Below are 16373 nucleotides of genomic sequence, written 5' to 3'. Positions count from 1 at the left end.
ACCTCTTAGACAAAGCACCTTGTTCCTTTCGATGCTAAAACAGTACCATTCTCCACTGGGGAAACGGATTGCCCAGAGAACAGATAAGGGAACTGAGATGACGAGAATGAATTCATATACAATCTCTGAACAGAGGACGGCTGCCTGAGAGTCCACCGCCGAACTGACGGACAACCAGCCTGCCCATAACTGAGGTGGGTGTCATTTCCTTTACTTTTTTCTCTTCTCTCCTTTCCATTCGCTAAAATTGCATCTCCAATTTAATTACAGTGGCTAAAGCACATTCCATATTACATAAAAATTACAGCAAGATCAACAAAAAAAATCTAATGAACAAAATAAACCAACGAGCAAAATAGAGCCAGAGACAGGGAAACATGGAACAGAGTGACAGAGGCTGGGGGGAGGGGGAGGGGGGAGGAGGAGGGCAAAGGGGTAAAAATAGGGACAACTGTAACAGAATAATAATTTAAAAAGAAAAAACTTTTTTCTTTTAAAAAATCTTACTGTGCCCTGGTTGGTATAGCTCAGTGGATTAAGTGCAGGCCTGTGGACTAAAGGATCATGGTTTAAATCCCAGTCAGAGCACACGCCTGGGTTGCAGGCCAGGTCCGAGCAGGGAACACACGAGAGGCAACCATACATTGATGTTTCTCTCCCTCCTCTCTCCTTTCATTACCCTCTAAAGATAAATAAATAAAACCTTTAAAAAAATAAAAAATCTTACTGTGATAAGAACACTTATCGTGAGCTCCACCCTCCTAACCAATTTCTACTGCACAGCACGTGGTGTTCCCAGACCTCTAGAGTCTATTCATCTGCGTGTGGATCAGCAGCTCCCCAGCCCTCCCCCAGCCACGGGTACCTACCGTTCCAATCTTTGTATTTATGAATTTGACTATTTTAAAAAGCTTAAATAGGCAGAATCAAGCGGTACTTGTTTTTCTGTGTCTGACTTATTTCACTTAGAGAACAGGACTCAACGCCCGATGAAAAAGCTTACAGACAACTTTCTTTTCATGTCGCACTTCGCAAGATATTTACATTTCCAATATTTTCTTTCTATGGAGGAAGAGTGCTGACTCCTTGGTCTCTCTCTGATACTAGGTATCTAGTAAAAAAATTTTTTTAAATTGAACTCTGAAACAGACAGTAAATCTGAAACTAACAAACACAGGTAGTTAGGGTAGTAAGGACTGCTCTCATCAACGTTAGAAGGACGGTAAGAATCGCTTCGGGTTAAAAAGATGGGAATTAGACGCTGACGCTGATGGGAGGGGGGAACGTGGTGCTGAGATGCTGGTGCGGATTGGCTCTTAAGGGAGTTATGAATCATAAAGGACATGCAGTGGTTCGCCAGACTCTCAGTTTACATAACCATTCCTATTTCTGAGTGTGTTTCGCCCTGTGAAGTCACCTCTTCTTATCTTACCTGTTGAAATCTGACTTCTTCTAAAGGTCTAGCTCAAAAGCCTTAAAGTCTTCCTAATCCCTAAACCTAAGATTGAACCTTCTCTCTCATATACATCCAAATAATTTGTTTACATATTTTAATACCAATCAATCGGTCAATCATCTATCATCTTACTATCTAAGGGTACTCTCCATCCCTTCCATTGAACTGTAAACTTCTCAAGGGGAACAAACAACGCGTGGTCCTCCCCACTCTCCACACCGGTCCAATCCCTATTTTTGACAGCCCTTCCTGTCTGTGTTGTCTAAGAAGGTGCCTGTACTTCTCTTTCCTCTCCCCGAATGGCTTTGACAGCTGCCTTCCTGAACTAGGTCCCAGGCCCAAACCTCACCACTTCTGGGACCCAAGAAGATATCACAAATTGCTGAGTAAAACGACAATCAGGGCAGTTTTGAAGATCTGTTCTTTGATGGTAGTCACAAAAGCCATCAGAACAATCGAGGGGCCACAGGCATGGTGAGCACACAACTAATTATCTAAGGAGGTACTTCTACAAGTTGGAGGGAGAATGTTACTAATTATGCTGGGACAGCAGGTGTCTAGGCAGGGTCCATTCCAGGAAAACCAGGACACGTGGCCGGCTAGGCATGGGCATTCTCTTCCGGTCTCAATGCAGGCTCACGTGTTCCCTTCGCCATCATCGACTCCTCCGCGTCCTCTCTCCTCACAGACACGGACGTAGCTGCGATATGCTAGTCTGTTAATAAGAGCTTAGATGCTGCAGAGTCATCACAATCCAGACAGCATCAGTCTGTACACCCTTAGGAGCGAGCACAGCACTGCCCCCACCGGAGGGTGAGCTCAGCAGTGTAGACCGGCAGTGACCGGAGTTCTGCAGGGTGATTCCTCAACCACCCTTACTTCTCACTTGGGGTCTTCAAATTAGAGATGGGAATAGATGGGAAGTCGACAAGATGAGATAAGATCTTGTTTCTAAGGTTATTCTGGGATTAAGTTCAACATAACATTACAAAAACTGAAGAGCTAGATTTAAAGTTACAGGCTGTGAAAACCTGTAGTGCATTTTCCATCAATGTTTAACCTTTGTCACAGGTGAGAGACCATTAAGTCACTAAAAAACGATGGTAAAATGTCACAAGAGTTCTAATATTGCTTTAGCAAAACTACAATTTCTAAAATTCAAGTAATTTGAATTAATTCTAAGTATTTTATAGCTTGATTTATCAGCTAGAATTAGAAACAGAACAAATCAATAAAGCTAGGGGCAGAATTCAGCACAGCTATTCCAATTAAACCTCACGGAAGAGTAGTTCCACAATTTAAAAAATGTAAGTAAGTGCATACATTCTGTCTTATCACTTCCACAACAACACACATCGTCAAAATAAGAGTCACATAGCCAGTGTTATCATCTGCCAGCCCAGGACAAGGAAGAAGCAGGGACCCGACCATCACTGAATAATTCCGTGCCCGATGTTGCTCTACAGGGGCTCCTGGAGCCCTACATGGGAGGCCCACCAGGACAGACAGGACAAGGGTTAGTCCCCTACCCCCTGAGAACCTGGTCGAGACCACCCTCCTGTTGGGGGTCAGCTTCCAGCCCCTGACCCAGGTCCTGGGTGCTGGCCCCTGTCCAGTCTGTCCTGTCACCGCCTGCATAGGGTACCACCACCGCTCTTGTTAGAAAGGTTTCCATGGAGGCTGGTCACCACGTGACTGCCATAGCCATCAGTGAAATCCCTGAGGGGAGTACGTTGCGTTAGATTCTGGTCAGTGAAATAGGTCTGTAAAACGTCTAATGATTTTATTTGTGGCTTCACCTTAAAAGGCATTCACAGATACCAGCTAGCAGCTGCTTGGCTTCGTCTCATAAAACTTAGGGTCGGGAAGTAACTAGGTAGCCTGGGTCGCAACACGGAAGAGCTCTTCAAACTTCCCCACATTTACCACTTCTTCCTGCATCTCCATCTTCCCCAGAAGGCTCTCAGCACGAGCTTTTTGTGGTGACGTCCCTCCCAGTGGCCCCATTTCCTTCCAGTAGCCAGATGCCCCCTGAGGACAGGGGCCCAGCGTGGTGTTTCTCACGGACATCAGCCCCTGGCCTGCCTTCCTCCTGCAGGTTGACTGACACTCTCTAGGTCGCCGGCAGCGTCCCAGGTCCAGTCCTTTATAGCTCTTATGCGACCACGAACTCTAAGCCGGAAATAGCAGGGATAAAAAGCATCTGCTATAAAGTGTGGCTGTTGTGCAAGAACCTATGAAAAAGATCAAGTACCACTTTTTTTTAAGGTATGAACTGATAAGCTTTTTAAAACCTTCTATTCTTCCGACTTACACTTCCAAGAAGTGAAGAAAATCAAGAACAAAAGATCTTCGGAAATGGTGTTTTTGGATATGGTACCCCGTGGTCAAGGCGGTTTGTGAAACAGGGCACGCTGCGTCCACCACCCTCTTGGGAACTCACTGTGCTTGCAAATAAAGGGCCCGGAGAAGCCTGGCCAGGAAGATGTCTGGTTAATTTCGTTCAAACCAGTACTTCCCCAAATTATTTCAGCAGCAACCTTTCTCCATGTGACATTTACTGACATCCTAAGAAACCAAGGTTCCTCTGAACACAGTGTGGGAAATGCTGACCTAAAGTGCTGTTTCCTTTTCTTTGAATTGCAGAAATCCCTCCGAACTGCAGCTTTCGGAGCAATGAATGAAACACTTACAAATATTTTTGTTACAGTGTATCATACCAGTCTTGTTTTGTTTTTGACCATGGCGTCCTGCATCCGAAGAAGCCCAGTGTTTTGTGGGGTTGGTTTGCACCATTGGTGCGGAGGAGGGGAGGCCTCTTAACCCTGAGCACCCTAAATGGTAAACAGTGAGAAGTCTGGCCCATCTGGGAGGGTCTTGTCCAACACCAACCTTAACCTCGACAGACTACAGATTAATTGCCAGCACTCAGGAGTTCTGAGAGCTTCGACTACATTGTGAGCTTGAAATGGGTGTGGTTCACCCACTAAATTCTTCTCCCTCAGAGTTATGATAAATCAAAAAGTACATTAAGGGCAGAATGTGATTAAAATAAAACACAAGATATACTGTAAGTACAAATATGCACCATTCCAGGTCTGCTCAGGATACCTCATTCGTGTTAAGCTGATTACAATTACAGGTGTCTCAGAGCACCGGCTGTTAGAAAGAACTCCGTCACACAGAGTGGAGTTATGTGATGGAAGCCCCGCCCCTTATGGCACTTAAAACGTATTTTTTTGAACATTAAGTTTCTCATCATTACCAGTTTGAAAAGTAAAAACAAAACAAAGTGAGTGAATCAATGGCTGGCTGCAGGGGAAGAGTTAAAAAAAACAACTCTTTACTATACCTATGTGGAAAATAGTATATCCTTTAGAAATCTATTCAGATACAGCTATTGAAGAGCAAGCTATGATTTACTCCGACTGGGGCAAGACTGCCTGAATCCCGCTTTCTAAAACAACGATGAAAACAGTAACCTGTTTCAAATCCTGCAAGGTCAGGAGAGTGGTTTTTCCAACACAGGTAAATGAAGCATGAAATAGGAAAACAGTCCTCCACACGAGTTCTTAATTATGCCTGGTGTGTTACCTAAGACACCTCTCTCACCTGGGCTACATAAGCGTACAAAAAACTGCTCACCGTGTCGTAGGTAGTGACGATCTTCTTCAGAACCTCAGGCACGATGCCCTGCAACTCCATGGTGGGATACGGCTCGCTGAGATTCAGGACCACCAGGGGTGTGTTTTCAGGCCCCAGAAAGCGGGGGGACACCGCCAACATGCACTGCATGAGATTGGCCACAGAGGAGAGGCCACACAGCTCCTTGAAGGACGCCACCGCATTCTGTGCCATGGGAAGGAAGGAGGCACTGTGTCACTGACCAGGCGTTTGTGGATGTCCCACTGGACACACTGGGTCACACCGGAACTGCCGAGCACGACAGTTGTCAGCCTTGCCATGACGGAGCTGGCCAACGATTATTTCATCCTGTGAAAACGGGCTCCTTTCCAAAGTAAATGCGATTATAGGTATTTGTAATACCAATTTATTACAATTACACAAAACGTAAACAAGTTAAAATCTTCCCGAGGGCAGAGCCTCTTTTCAGATCAAAGTTCAGAGCAGCGCTGAGGCTGATAGGCAATTATGAGCAAGCAAAAAGAATGGCTTCTCTGCAGTCACAAAAATGTAGAGATTAAGGGGAAAAATGAAATCAGGCTTAAAATAAGAATCGAGGAGGCCATCCATTCAAAAAGGAAAGGAGTATTTCTGAGGTAGGAACTGGAAACTCTCTCACCTGTCTACACCTGCTGGTTCCCAATCGAAAGGAACTTTGAGGATGTGGCGGTTCGTAGTCGGGTCTGCCCAGTGGGGGACCCTGTTACCCGTGGAACTTCCCCTATCGGTGTCTCCACGGACTTCACTGCTTCCCCACCCCCCTCCTTTTTCCCTAGTCACCAGACATATGCCGTGAAAATATCCAGACAGGAGGCCTTTCACCTCATTCCCCTCCACAAGCCACCTGTGGGTCAGTGAGCTGAGCCTCAGCTACAGCCGCTGGCTGTTACTTGTCCAAGGCCACCCAGTGGGCAAGTAAAGGAGTCAAGATTTTACTTGAAATCTGTTCATGTTGAAGCTTATGCTTTGAATAGTTATGATACAAAATCAGGCAAATTCTAATCCCAGTAGGAGTTGGGCTATTACTCCAGGCACACGGGGGCCCCGGGCTGAGCTGGACATGGCAGGGCGGGATGGAGACCGGCCACGCCCCGTGCTTCTGCTCTCCAATTCCCCGGTTCTGGGAAACGAGCAGCACTTTTGTTTTAAGTTTAAACATGTTCTTTTTATTAATATCATTTTAAGCATGGACAGCCAACTGCAGGTCATTTGGCTCAAAGGCACTTCAGTGCTGACTGCGTACAAGAATAATCGAGATGGTCCAATCCAGGGCGTGGCCTCCCGACCACTCCGTTGCACCTCCTTCACAGCACTCGCCTGTGTGTTTATTCACCTGCTTGCGGGCTGCTTCCCCTTCCACCGCCCGCCCCCAGCTAAGGTCATCTGGGCCTTCGCTGCTGCGCCCTCAGGCCGGGGCTGCCTGCGCTCAGTGCTCATTGAACATCACCACCTTGGGCTCCGCTCCGAGCACGTGGTTCTGGAAAGGTGAGGCTCAGGCTCTGGCAGGTCCTCGGGGATTCTGGGTCCCACGCACAGCAGCAGCCGTGGGGCTGGGGGCAATGTGGCTTGCTCAGAGCTGAGGGTTAACCAAGCCATTCTCACCCTCAGAAATGGGGGAACGCCCTTCGTATTTCTGGTATGCTTTACTTTGAAAGAACCAGAATAAAATTTCTCTACTGTGGGAAGGTGTTTTTATTAATGAGGCATCCAAATTGGGAGAGGGGTGAAATATATTGAATTTTCTGAGTCAGATCTCACTTGCCAGTGGCATTCTTCTTATAATAGTTATATACAGGGTGGGGCAAATGTAGATTCACAGCTGTTTGTGTGGAAAATACTACAATAATTAATTAATAAGAATACCAGAAGAACCTGTGTTTCATGTACTCCTCACAACTGTAAACCTACTTATGCCCCACCCTGTATATACTCACACATAAACATATAATCAGCTAATATAGTACATGTGTCTATTTAATAAACACACGCTGAGCAGCTGTCATGCACATGGACCTTCTCACCCTGGGACGGGCAAGGGCTGGTATCCCTGTGAGGTGGCCCTTGCTGCCCACTTCTGTGTCCCTCCTGCGCCCTCGTACACTGCTAGGCATGTGGTCGAACCTTAACTGCATACAGAATTCCTAGCTGCCTGCTGTTAGCCATTACAGAGTTCAGTGGGAATCACTGCATGTCTAGTAGGTATACATGCCACGTCTTTCACTTAAACAAGTAAATAGCTATCCTCTAAAATCAGCAGGAGGCTCAAAATGCAAACACATTGGCTTATATAAACACTTGCTACTTTCCCAGCAGAACAGCTCCATAAGAAAAGACTGGAACGTGTCCCTTTTATTTTGATAGGCCATCGGTGTGTGTTCCAGCTAAGGAACACTCAGAAAACCCAGAGATTCCCGTGGACACTACTAGAAAAAATGGGGGCACTGCTGAGCATTAATTAAAGGAGACCGAGACATGGTGTGCAGGACAACGATGAGACTGCTTTATTCTAGTAGGCTGCCCATGTTCTCGATTCCAGCTACGGTTTTGGAAATTTAAACAGGAGAATGAGACTTGTGGTAAACATTCTAGTAACCAAGTGGAATTTACAAATAATGTAACAATCAAATATACTACTTAAAAAAAAAACCCCTGCAATATTTTCATGAACAATGCACATGCACTAAGAAGGAAAACTGTTGAGTAAAACACTTAAGTTCTGGAACGTACCTGCATGTTCTCTCTCAGGTCTGTGGCGTCCCGGATAGGGGGCTGGGCGTTCTTGAACACCTCATCCACAGTTTTAATCCACAGTGTTCTCAAAGATGCGTATTCCCTGGATTTCTTCCCTTTCCTCACAGAAAGGCCCCTTTTGTGAGGTTTGCCTCCTCCTCTCCGGTTAGTGATGGCCACGTGGACAAACAAAGAGGCGTGTGCAAGGACCTCTCCAGTCAGTGACTGCAGGGGGACGTGGCGGTAACCCGTTTGTAAACATTCGAAGGGGATGGTGTACTGGCCGATAAACTCGTCCCCGATATAGTCATCATCTAGTACCACGAAGCGCACCATGGCCAGCTCTGGGAGGTTAATTTGAAATTCAAAGCTTTCATCAAAAATAGGAGCATCTCCATTCTGGTGCACTGTTTTTGTCCTTTGTTCTGCACAGTCGGCGGGGATTCCATGAATTTCCACGTAGACGTAAGGATCCACCACGTCACCTTTGGCACCTGACCCTTTGGGTTTGGGAAAGTTCTGCCCGCTGATGATTTTGATGTGGAGGAGCTGAGGTGAGACTCCTGGCACAGAGTCTTTCGTGTTGGCGCTGAAGAAAGAGACTTCCTCCCTCATGATGGCTGGCCGGAGGACATAGCCACAGTTCCCATTCTGCCTAAACCAGCCAATGTTCAGGTCCATCATCAGCCCTGGCGTCTGAAAGTTCATGGCTACAATCTGGCATCCACATTTCCAAAAATCTTGAGGGTTCATGTTACTGGAGTCAATCCTCATTGGGCTGGGAAAAACCCTGGCGAGGAAACGTTTGTTGTAGTTTACAAAGTCCCCCGGATTTTCATTGGCGTATTTGCTGGCGAGCACTTCGTTGAAAGAGCAGACTTCCCAGTACTTCTGCGCCTGGAAGGACACCTGAAACTCTTTGAACTGAACCGACTTACAGATGCTTACCAGCTCGGACAGCTCTTTGCAGAGCTGAAATCGCTTCACGGGCACATGGTTGGGCTGCTCCACGTTCTCTTTGCCCATCCTCTGAGACATCTCTGCTCCTTCATCTTCATCAGTAACGTCCCCTTCCATTCCAGGGCAGTTGGAGGACAGCTTCTTCGCTTTAATTAGTATCTTCCCTTTCAGGACATCTGGGGATGGCAGATAGGATTCCTCAACATTGGGGGATGTTGTATAGAGCTTGTCTCCTAAAATTTTCTTCATGTGTTGAACCATCACCTTCTGCTGCTTAATAGAACAGTGGTTTTCCAAACATAAGATAAGCGGATACTCTGAAGCGAAGAATGCATACTTGTTAATGATGTCAATGACGCTGCGGAAGACTATCTGAGAGGTCATGGTGTGGCCTGTGTAAATGACAGGTTCATTGTCGGGCCCATCCCACACGTCTAATTCAACACTCCGGCAACCCATTTTCAGAGCGCGAATGTATCCCGTGATATCAGAGGGACCTCGGAACTGATCCTCTATTAAGTACGTATTATGAGATGAGTTTATAAAGTAATGAGACAAAGGCTGCTTCATGTCCTGACACACCTTCTTATGTTCCGGGTCAAACAGGTAACAGTCAGGGGACATAAGGTAATTCGTGAACCCGTCTATGGAGAGCCAGCCCTTTTCCCGGCCCTCTCTGGATGGCTCATATTTGTGAATAATTTCAAGGCTTATTTCCTCATTTATATGTGCCACACCCTGCTCTGCCTCAAGAAACATCATAAGGTCCTTGGTATCAAGGAATTCTTTATTGCTTGAAAACTGAACTAAAAGGAAATAGATTTCAGGCCTAGTACAAAGCTCATGGAAAACCTCAACAAATTCTTCCTTCGTGACTTCGGTTCCAGATTTGTCCTTGGATTTGTGCAATTCTTTGAACTTAAGCTCAATTTTGCTAGTTTTTAAGCCGGGATTGAGGTTTCTGATACACTGCACCGCATGGCACAGAGCGATGTGTCCAACGTTATCTACGTCAATTTCACTAAACATCTGTGAAACCCAGGAAGTCCTCATGTTGTCTTGGCTACTTTCTAACATATCAAGGGTATGTTTTCCATAAGATATTAGGTACCGCAGTCCCGTCACCCAGATGTTCGCAACATCGGCAGAGTTGGCAACCAAATCAAGGGATTCATAATTCTCTCCGTAAATGACCGAAAACGCACAGTCTTCGGATATCTGGTCGGAAATGCCATTGCTGCGAAATATATCCGTATTTTTTCCTGTTCTCACTTCCTTGATGGATTTAATATCGATCTTGGCTTTCTCAGAATCCTTCTTGGATGGTTCCCACCTCAGGCTCTGCATGTCAGCGTCCAGTAAAAAATACCGGTGGTAAATTCTAGAGTTGGAGCGAACCTTTTTGAGTTCGGAACCCTCGACCATCGAGTTGATGCAGTCGCTGGCGCTGCTGATCTTCTTCTCGGTCGGCATGCTGCTGAAGGAGACTGTCTTCTTCCGTTCTCTCTTCTGTTTCGTGCCATCCTAGGAGAAGAGGAAATGGTGCATTAGAACCGTATCTGTGGAGAGGTCTATGTTCAAGACTAGCAATAAATATTTAATTTCCTTCAGGGAAAAAAAGGTCATGCTATTAGGATTTCCTATCCTATGTCCAATGATGAATGATACTCATTCATTCTAAAGCTGAGAAGAGGCCTTGGTGTTTCCGCCTAATACAAACAGAGAAGAAATCGTGATTGAATAATTGCAATCCATGGGCGCCAAGAAACACAATTTTGGTAACACCCAATCACATCTTGAAGAGAGAGCTATCTGCATAATTTTCAGGCCTCGGGGAAAAATGCAGATGTAGGACTCCTTGTTGAAAAATTACTAAGATTTCAAGAAGCTGACAGCAGAGCACCAAGGCACATGCAGGGCCCTTTCGAGTGGGGGGCGGGGGGTGGGCTGTGCAGTTGCACAGGCTACATACACAGGCCCATGAAGCAGGCCCCACTTGTGCATACCTTTCTCACACGAGTGTTTCTCAGAGGGTGGTCACTAGACCACTTGCCTCAGAATCACTCGCGTTACCGGGTTAAAACATAGATTTTCTACGCTCTGGTATCAGATCTCTAGGGAGCAATACCCAGGAACTGGCATTTTAGGCAACATTCTAGCTGATGGGGGATGCAACGAAAGTTTGAAAACCACTTCGACTCACTGAGACGCCTGGGCTGTTTCTGGAAACTACACACGCCTGATGACCAAAACCAGCTCAGTATGAACCATGTAATATGTAAGCAGACACTGGAATTCAAGCAGAATCCTAGCCCTTCCAAGTCTCAGATTGTCCCTGGTCCTAAATATTTCAGATCAACACGGTTTTACTGCTGCAGTTGTGTTGTAAATCTGGGTGCGAGGCCTGGATCACCATTACAGCTGGAGGTATTTCTAAAATTCCACAGTTGACTTTCTAAGGCCCATTACCAGGCACCAGGTGAATGTCACTTAAGTGTAAGCACTTCCACTGTTAACAGATTATTAACACTGCCAGGTGAAAATGTCCAGGCAGCATCTGTTTCTAAGGAAATGCACACCACCAGTAACACAGTCCTCAACCTTCCTCCATAACATAACAAGCGCCCACCTCGCGGAGCCAGGTGGATGTAAGTCCCTTCCTGTCCCGAGGCCTCTGTCATTCAAAGTAACAATTGCTCCAAGGCCCTCGCAGCATCTTTCTCAATCTTGGCCTCAAACATGATAATGCCTTTCAGGAGGTGCGCAAAGTCTGTGATAAATTTTCAGAAATTCATTATATGCATAAATAAGGGAGATGGAGGTTGGGATTATGTAACTTTCATGGCAATAAAAGGAAGAACATGAAAAATATTACCCGAAGGCAATTCTCACTTTCCTGCTCCGGAAAGAACCTATTTTGAATAAAATCTCTCAAAAAAAAAACCTGTGCTATTCTCTGCATCTCAAATTTTAAAACCACTTTTATTTTGTGACTAGCTATACTTCCAAAAGCAATTTGCAGGAGGTAATTAAACTTAAACTTTAAGACATATGGGTATCATTTCCCTCAGAGTTTCAAAATGAACCATAGAGGCCTCTGTGATCTGAATGCCAAGATAAAACAAAGAAGCCACAAGGCAGAGTATTTCTTTATAACTGTATCCTCAGAACAGTAAAGTGTAAAAGACATGAAGACTGTGGTAATTGTGTCCATAAGATATATTGTACCAGAGGTGCTCCAAATCCCTAAAGTGCAGATTTTATTTTATCTATTCAAGCAAGTTGGCATGAAATCTGTAACCAGCCATGCGTAACGGCATGAAACAAACGTAAAAATTTCCCATTTTTCAGAATGAAGGCTGTCTTTATCTTTAAAAAGAAACACCTTTAAAAAAGACAACATACTAATTAAGGGAGTTTTATAATCTTTATACATTATAGCCCAGAGGTATCACTAATAAAATGAGTCACGAAGTTAAATGGAGGTACTGATCCATTAAAAATGTAGACAGCATTTTTCAACATCATAACCTTTCATTCTGTCATTTTAAACGTATTGACCAATATTCAACTACCACTTGCCAATTTACTACAAATGATATATTCCAAATGCACAGGCGTCTCCATTACCAAGAGGGAAAAAGCCAGATGGCAAAGCAGGTTGACAGCGTACATACATGCTCCAGCACCCACACCTGCGGGACACTCCGCAGCTTAAACAAACACTGTACCTGTGGCTTTAAACTCGTTGCCTTGCAGTTCACAAGCCAGCCCAGGCAATGACTGGTGACTTCAAGCCATCGAAGCAGACCCATGAACACCAGCCTAGCACAGGCTACTGTAATGACAGCAGGGACTCCCCTTATCAGACACTTCCTGTCTCCTCTTCCCCTTCCATCCGCTGTTGCCTAGACCACCCCGTCCTCCCCACAGCATGCTGAGGCCTGGATGGAAGGCGCTGTTTCTCCTTCCTCGCTAGCAGATAAAGCTACTAGGAAGTTCAGAGAGAGGAGTGTGAAAGCTTAGAGACCAAAAAAGAGAACTCATCACTGGAGGGACCGGAATCACTGGCTGGAAGCCACAGGTAGACGGTGAAGGCAAGCTGGCCCTCCCCCGCGGAGAGGAAAGGAAGGGGAAAGGACAGAAGTGGTGTGGGAGGGAAGGAGAGTCCGGGTTCAGGAGCAGGAGACGCAGGCCCTCAACCTGCCTGACTCCCAGAGTCTTCATCCCGCTCCTGCTGACCTACCCGGCTTTCCCCTTTTCGCCCAGCAGGGATCAGGTACTTACACAGGCTGAGCGGCTGGTCGGCACCAAAGCTGGAATCTATTTTCTGTGTTGCCTCTTAATGTTAGTTTAAATCTAACAATGAAATGATCCAACTATATTTGGTATACATACTGTTTTTCCTAAATAAAAGAAAACTAAATGCACATAACTTATATGCATTAATTGCCTAAAACCAGAGGGAAAAAAACCCTAAGTTTCTGCTGAGGTGGAGGTTCCTCAAAATACTGATGAAAATAATTTCAGGGCTGGCACTTACAATGTAAGTACTTGTCACCTAAAGCTGCTCAGTGGTGGAAACAACAAAGTGTAAACTCGGTCCATTGTTGCACCGATATTGCTCCATTAGCGCTTGGTACCATCAAGAGAAGAGACTCAAAGCAAAGTCTAGTCTGGAAGAATACCAGCTTTCAAAGGAACCTACCTCTGTATCGACCCTGAAATTACGAATTCTGAGGAAAGATAATCATAAAAGTTTGAACTAGATAGAAGCTTAAAGATTCATTTATGCATTTAACCAACACTTATTTACAGAATAACGATTTTGCACCAAGAGTGACTTTAAGAAAGCAACGAACTAGAAAGAGGCTAGCCGAACTTATCACAGCAAACTCAAGAGAGTAAACATGTTTACAGGACTTATAGTTAACATCAGAAATGGAAATAGCCACGTTGAGCTCTATGGGGAAACATGCATATTTCTAACAAGTCTGCCTACTTTTGTTTAATATAACCTTGTCTCTACCTCTTGGCCATTAAAACTACCATCTGGGATACTTAAGAGGTAGCAATTTCATAAGTGGGTGTGGGCAATCTCATAAATTCTCATCCTAAAAGGAAGCAATAAAGAGGTGTGCCCCATTTCTTCTGTGGGTAACAAAGCGTGGGGCACTGGTCCAAGAGATCCAGCTCATTCTGGAGCCCAGGAAACCCCTGGAGCAGGGCTGGGGAAAGGTCTGCCTTATGACACACAGAGGGCTGGAGGTCCTGCTAGGTGAGATTCACCCCCTAGGTCCTCCTGCATTTCTCTTGTATTTCAAAAGCGATTTGTTTCCATTTTCTGTGTGATTATCTCTCAATAAGCACCACGAGACAACGATGAGTCAATACCCAGAGTCAATACACGGGCAGAACCAGTGAAGGGGCCTAGGCACCGATTCTGGGGTGGGGGTGGGGGATGTGACAGAATGGGGAGGGGGCCTAGTCTGAAAACACAGTGGCATTTCTCCTTCAGCTTCGTTTTGAGTCCAGTCATTTACTTTGATTTATAAATAGCACAAAAAAGAGTGTGAGATCTTTATTTATTAGAAGGGCTCTAGGATAGAAGAAACACTGGGTTAAAGAAATTTCTATCAACAAAACAAAACACCCCAGAACCACATGAGGCCCATTAAAGGAGCACAGCAAGGCCTGACCTTCCTTCTGCGCAGTAACATCTCTGAACTGAAAGAGTGTGCCCTGCAGAGCACATCAGGGTTACCTTGCAAGGTTTTCGCGCATCTCTGAAACCTTGATGCGCTCTCCAAGACAAGCAAAAAGGAAAAAGAAAAGGACCTGGCGCAAAAGTGGTCACTCCGAAGGTCATCTTATAATATCTGATGAGCTGAAAAATAATAAAATGACTAAAAAAAAGCTAAGTATAGTCAATTGCTGCTTTCTACTCCCATGGAAGGCCCTTTATTGCAAATAACAGAAAGCGAATGGGTCTCTTCTTCCAGGATGACCTCTCCTGGATTCCCAAAGCAAAACCTGGCCTGAGTCTGGCAAGTAGTCTATGAAGACACAGACCTGCTGGTGGCCTAGGAACCTATGGGAGACTTGAAAGTCATGCATGAGTCAGGGGCCAGTACAGTTCAGATGACGGCTTACAATGCAGACAGCCAAACGAAAACATCACTGCCAGCCACTCTAACAAGAAAAAGCCAGACAATCTGTACAACAACTGTAACGTTTATTTTGTATGCATCAGAGAACTGCAGTCCCCAGGCAACCAAGAGAACTGATTCCAGAGTGATGAGCCCTTCTAAGGAAAGACAAACATCGACGCTATTTCACGTTTAGCAGAGCATGGGAGAAAGAGTCCATCTTGGAGGGAGGTGAGGAAAAAATCAGCTGAAATTTTACGGAATCCCTAAAGGCCAGTTGTGGACTAGTAGGTTAAGTGACCAGTTTATCAGGTTAACTGATGGTGTAGTTAACTGGGTGCTCCAGACAGAGGGAGAGTCTGGTTTCACGGGTGCTACTGAGAAAGACGAGGGGCCGAGCAGAAGATAGCGCCCCTCTCTGGGCACCAGCATACAGCTGGTGACACTGTCACTGGGGACAGCGTGGAACTGCCTACTTCCCCAGTCATCCTCTCATGGCAAACAGAAGCCTCAGACACCAGGGTAAGGGCAGCAAGCTCTTTCTCTGAGTGCTGCTGGGCAAAGGGTAGAAGAGAACTCCATCCACCTCCACAGCCCGGCACAGAGTGACTACCCCACAGGGCAGAAGGACCTCTTGGACTCCAGGGCATGCGCTAATATTAAAACGCAGAGCTCTGCCACCACCAGGAGAGAGGCAGAAAGCTGTCTCCCACCCAGACTCACCACAGGTACAGGCAGAGGTTGGCCACCTTGGGAAGCAAGGCGGGAATGCTAGGAAGGTCCCACCCCTAGGGCCCAGGTGCACAGCGCAGCCTAAGGTTGAAACTAGACCAGGAGCACCAAGAATCACCCCAACCGCACCGGAGGCCCAGCACCAAGTCGCAAGCAGCGTGCCTGGGAGAAGGCAAGAGCGAGGAAGGGATGCATTTCTGACCCAGGCATGCGGATGAGCGCTGAGGGCAGAGTGGGAACAATGAGTAAACCCTTCTGACAACACTCTGTTGCAGAAACAGTTTCACTACTACTGAAATATTTACCTCAAGTAAATTTAGAAAGCCATAACGTACATCTGTGTCCAATGTAAGCTGCAATAAAATTCATTGCTTTTCTCCGGTAATGAAAAACGTAATGGGGAGGCCTGAGCTCCTCTAAACGACACTGGCGCTACTTCACGTTCTAGTGAAAATACTGATGCTAATGACTTTAAATTTACGATCTATAATAATGGTACTTAAGTGGCCAGCTTTAGTGTGGAAACTCAGTGTTTCTCAGCCGTGTATACGGTAGTTCCTACCCAGCACGTTAGAAAGTCTGCTGACTTCCTCTCCTACAGAGCTATTTCGAGATGTGGCTACATAATTTTAATTGCTAATAACTGGTAAATCAAACTGAAT

At 45.7% G+C, this 16373-nt stretch overlaps 1 protein-coding gene across 2 annotated transcripts in view; it reads right to left on the bottom strand.

The window, feature by feature from the left end:
* PLCL2 (phospholipase C like 2) overlaps positions 1 to 16373 on the bottom strand; it is a 161965-nt gene that overhangs the window by 57639 nt on the left and 87953 nt on the right. For both annotated transcript variants that reach the window (XM_037143966.2, XM_037143967.2), the window contains exons 3-4: positions 7868 to 10354; positions 5102 to 5305 (exon numbers count right to left, since the gene is read on the bottom strand). In XM_037143966.2, the coding sequence (XP_036999861.2) occupies positions 5102 to 5305; positions 7868 to 10354 (2691 nt within the window). The remainder of the gene's footprint in view (positions 1 to 5101; positions 5306 to 7867; positions 10355 to 16373) is intronic.

The sequence above is a fragment of the Artibeus jamaicensis genome, unplaced genomic scaffold (genome assembly GCF_021234435.1).
Source record: "Artibeus jamaicensis isolate MK-2021 breed Jamaican fruit bat unplaced genomic scaffold, CSHL_Jam_final contig_519, whole genome shotgun sequence".
In the NCBI taxonomy this organism is placed as follows: domain Eukaryota; kingdom Metazoa; phylum Chordata; class Mammalia; order Chiroptera; family Phyllostomidae; genus Artibeus; species Artibeus jamaicensis.
This window is presented reverse-complemented; position numbering and strand designations above follow the sequence as displayed.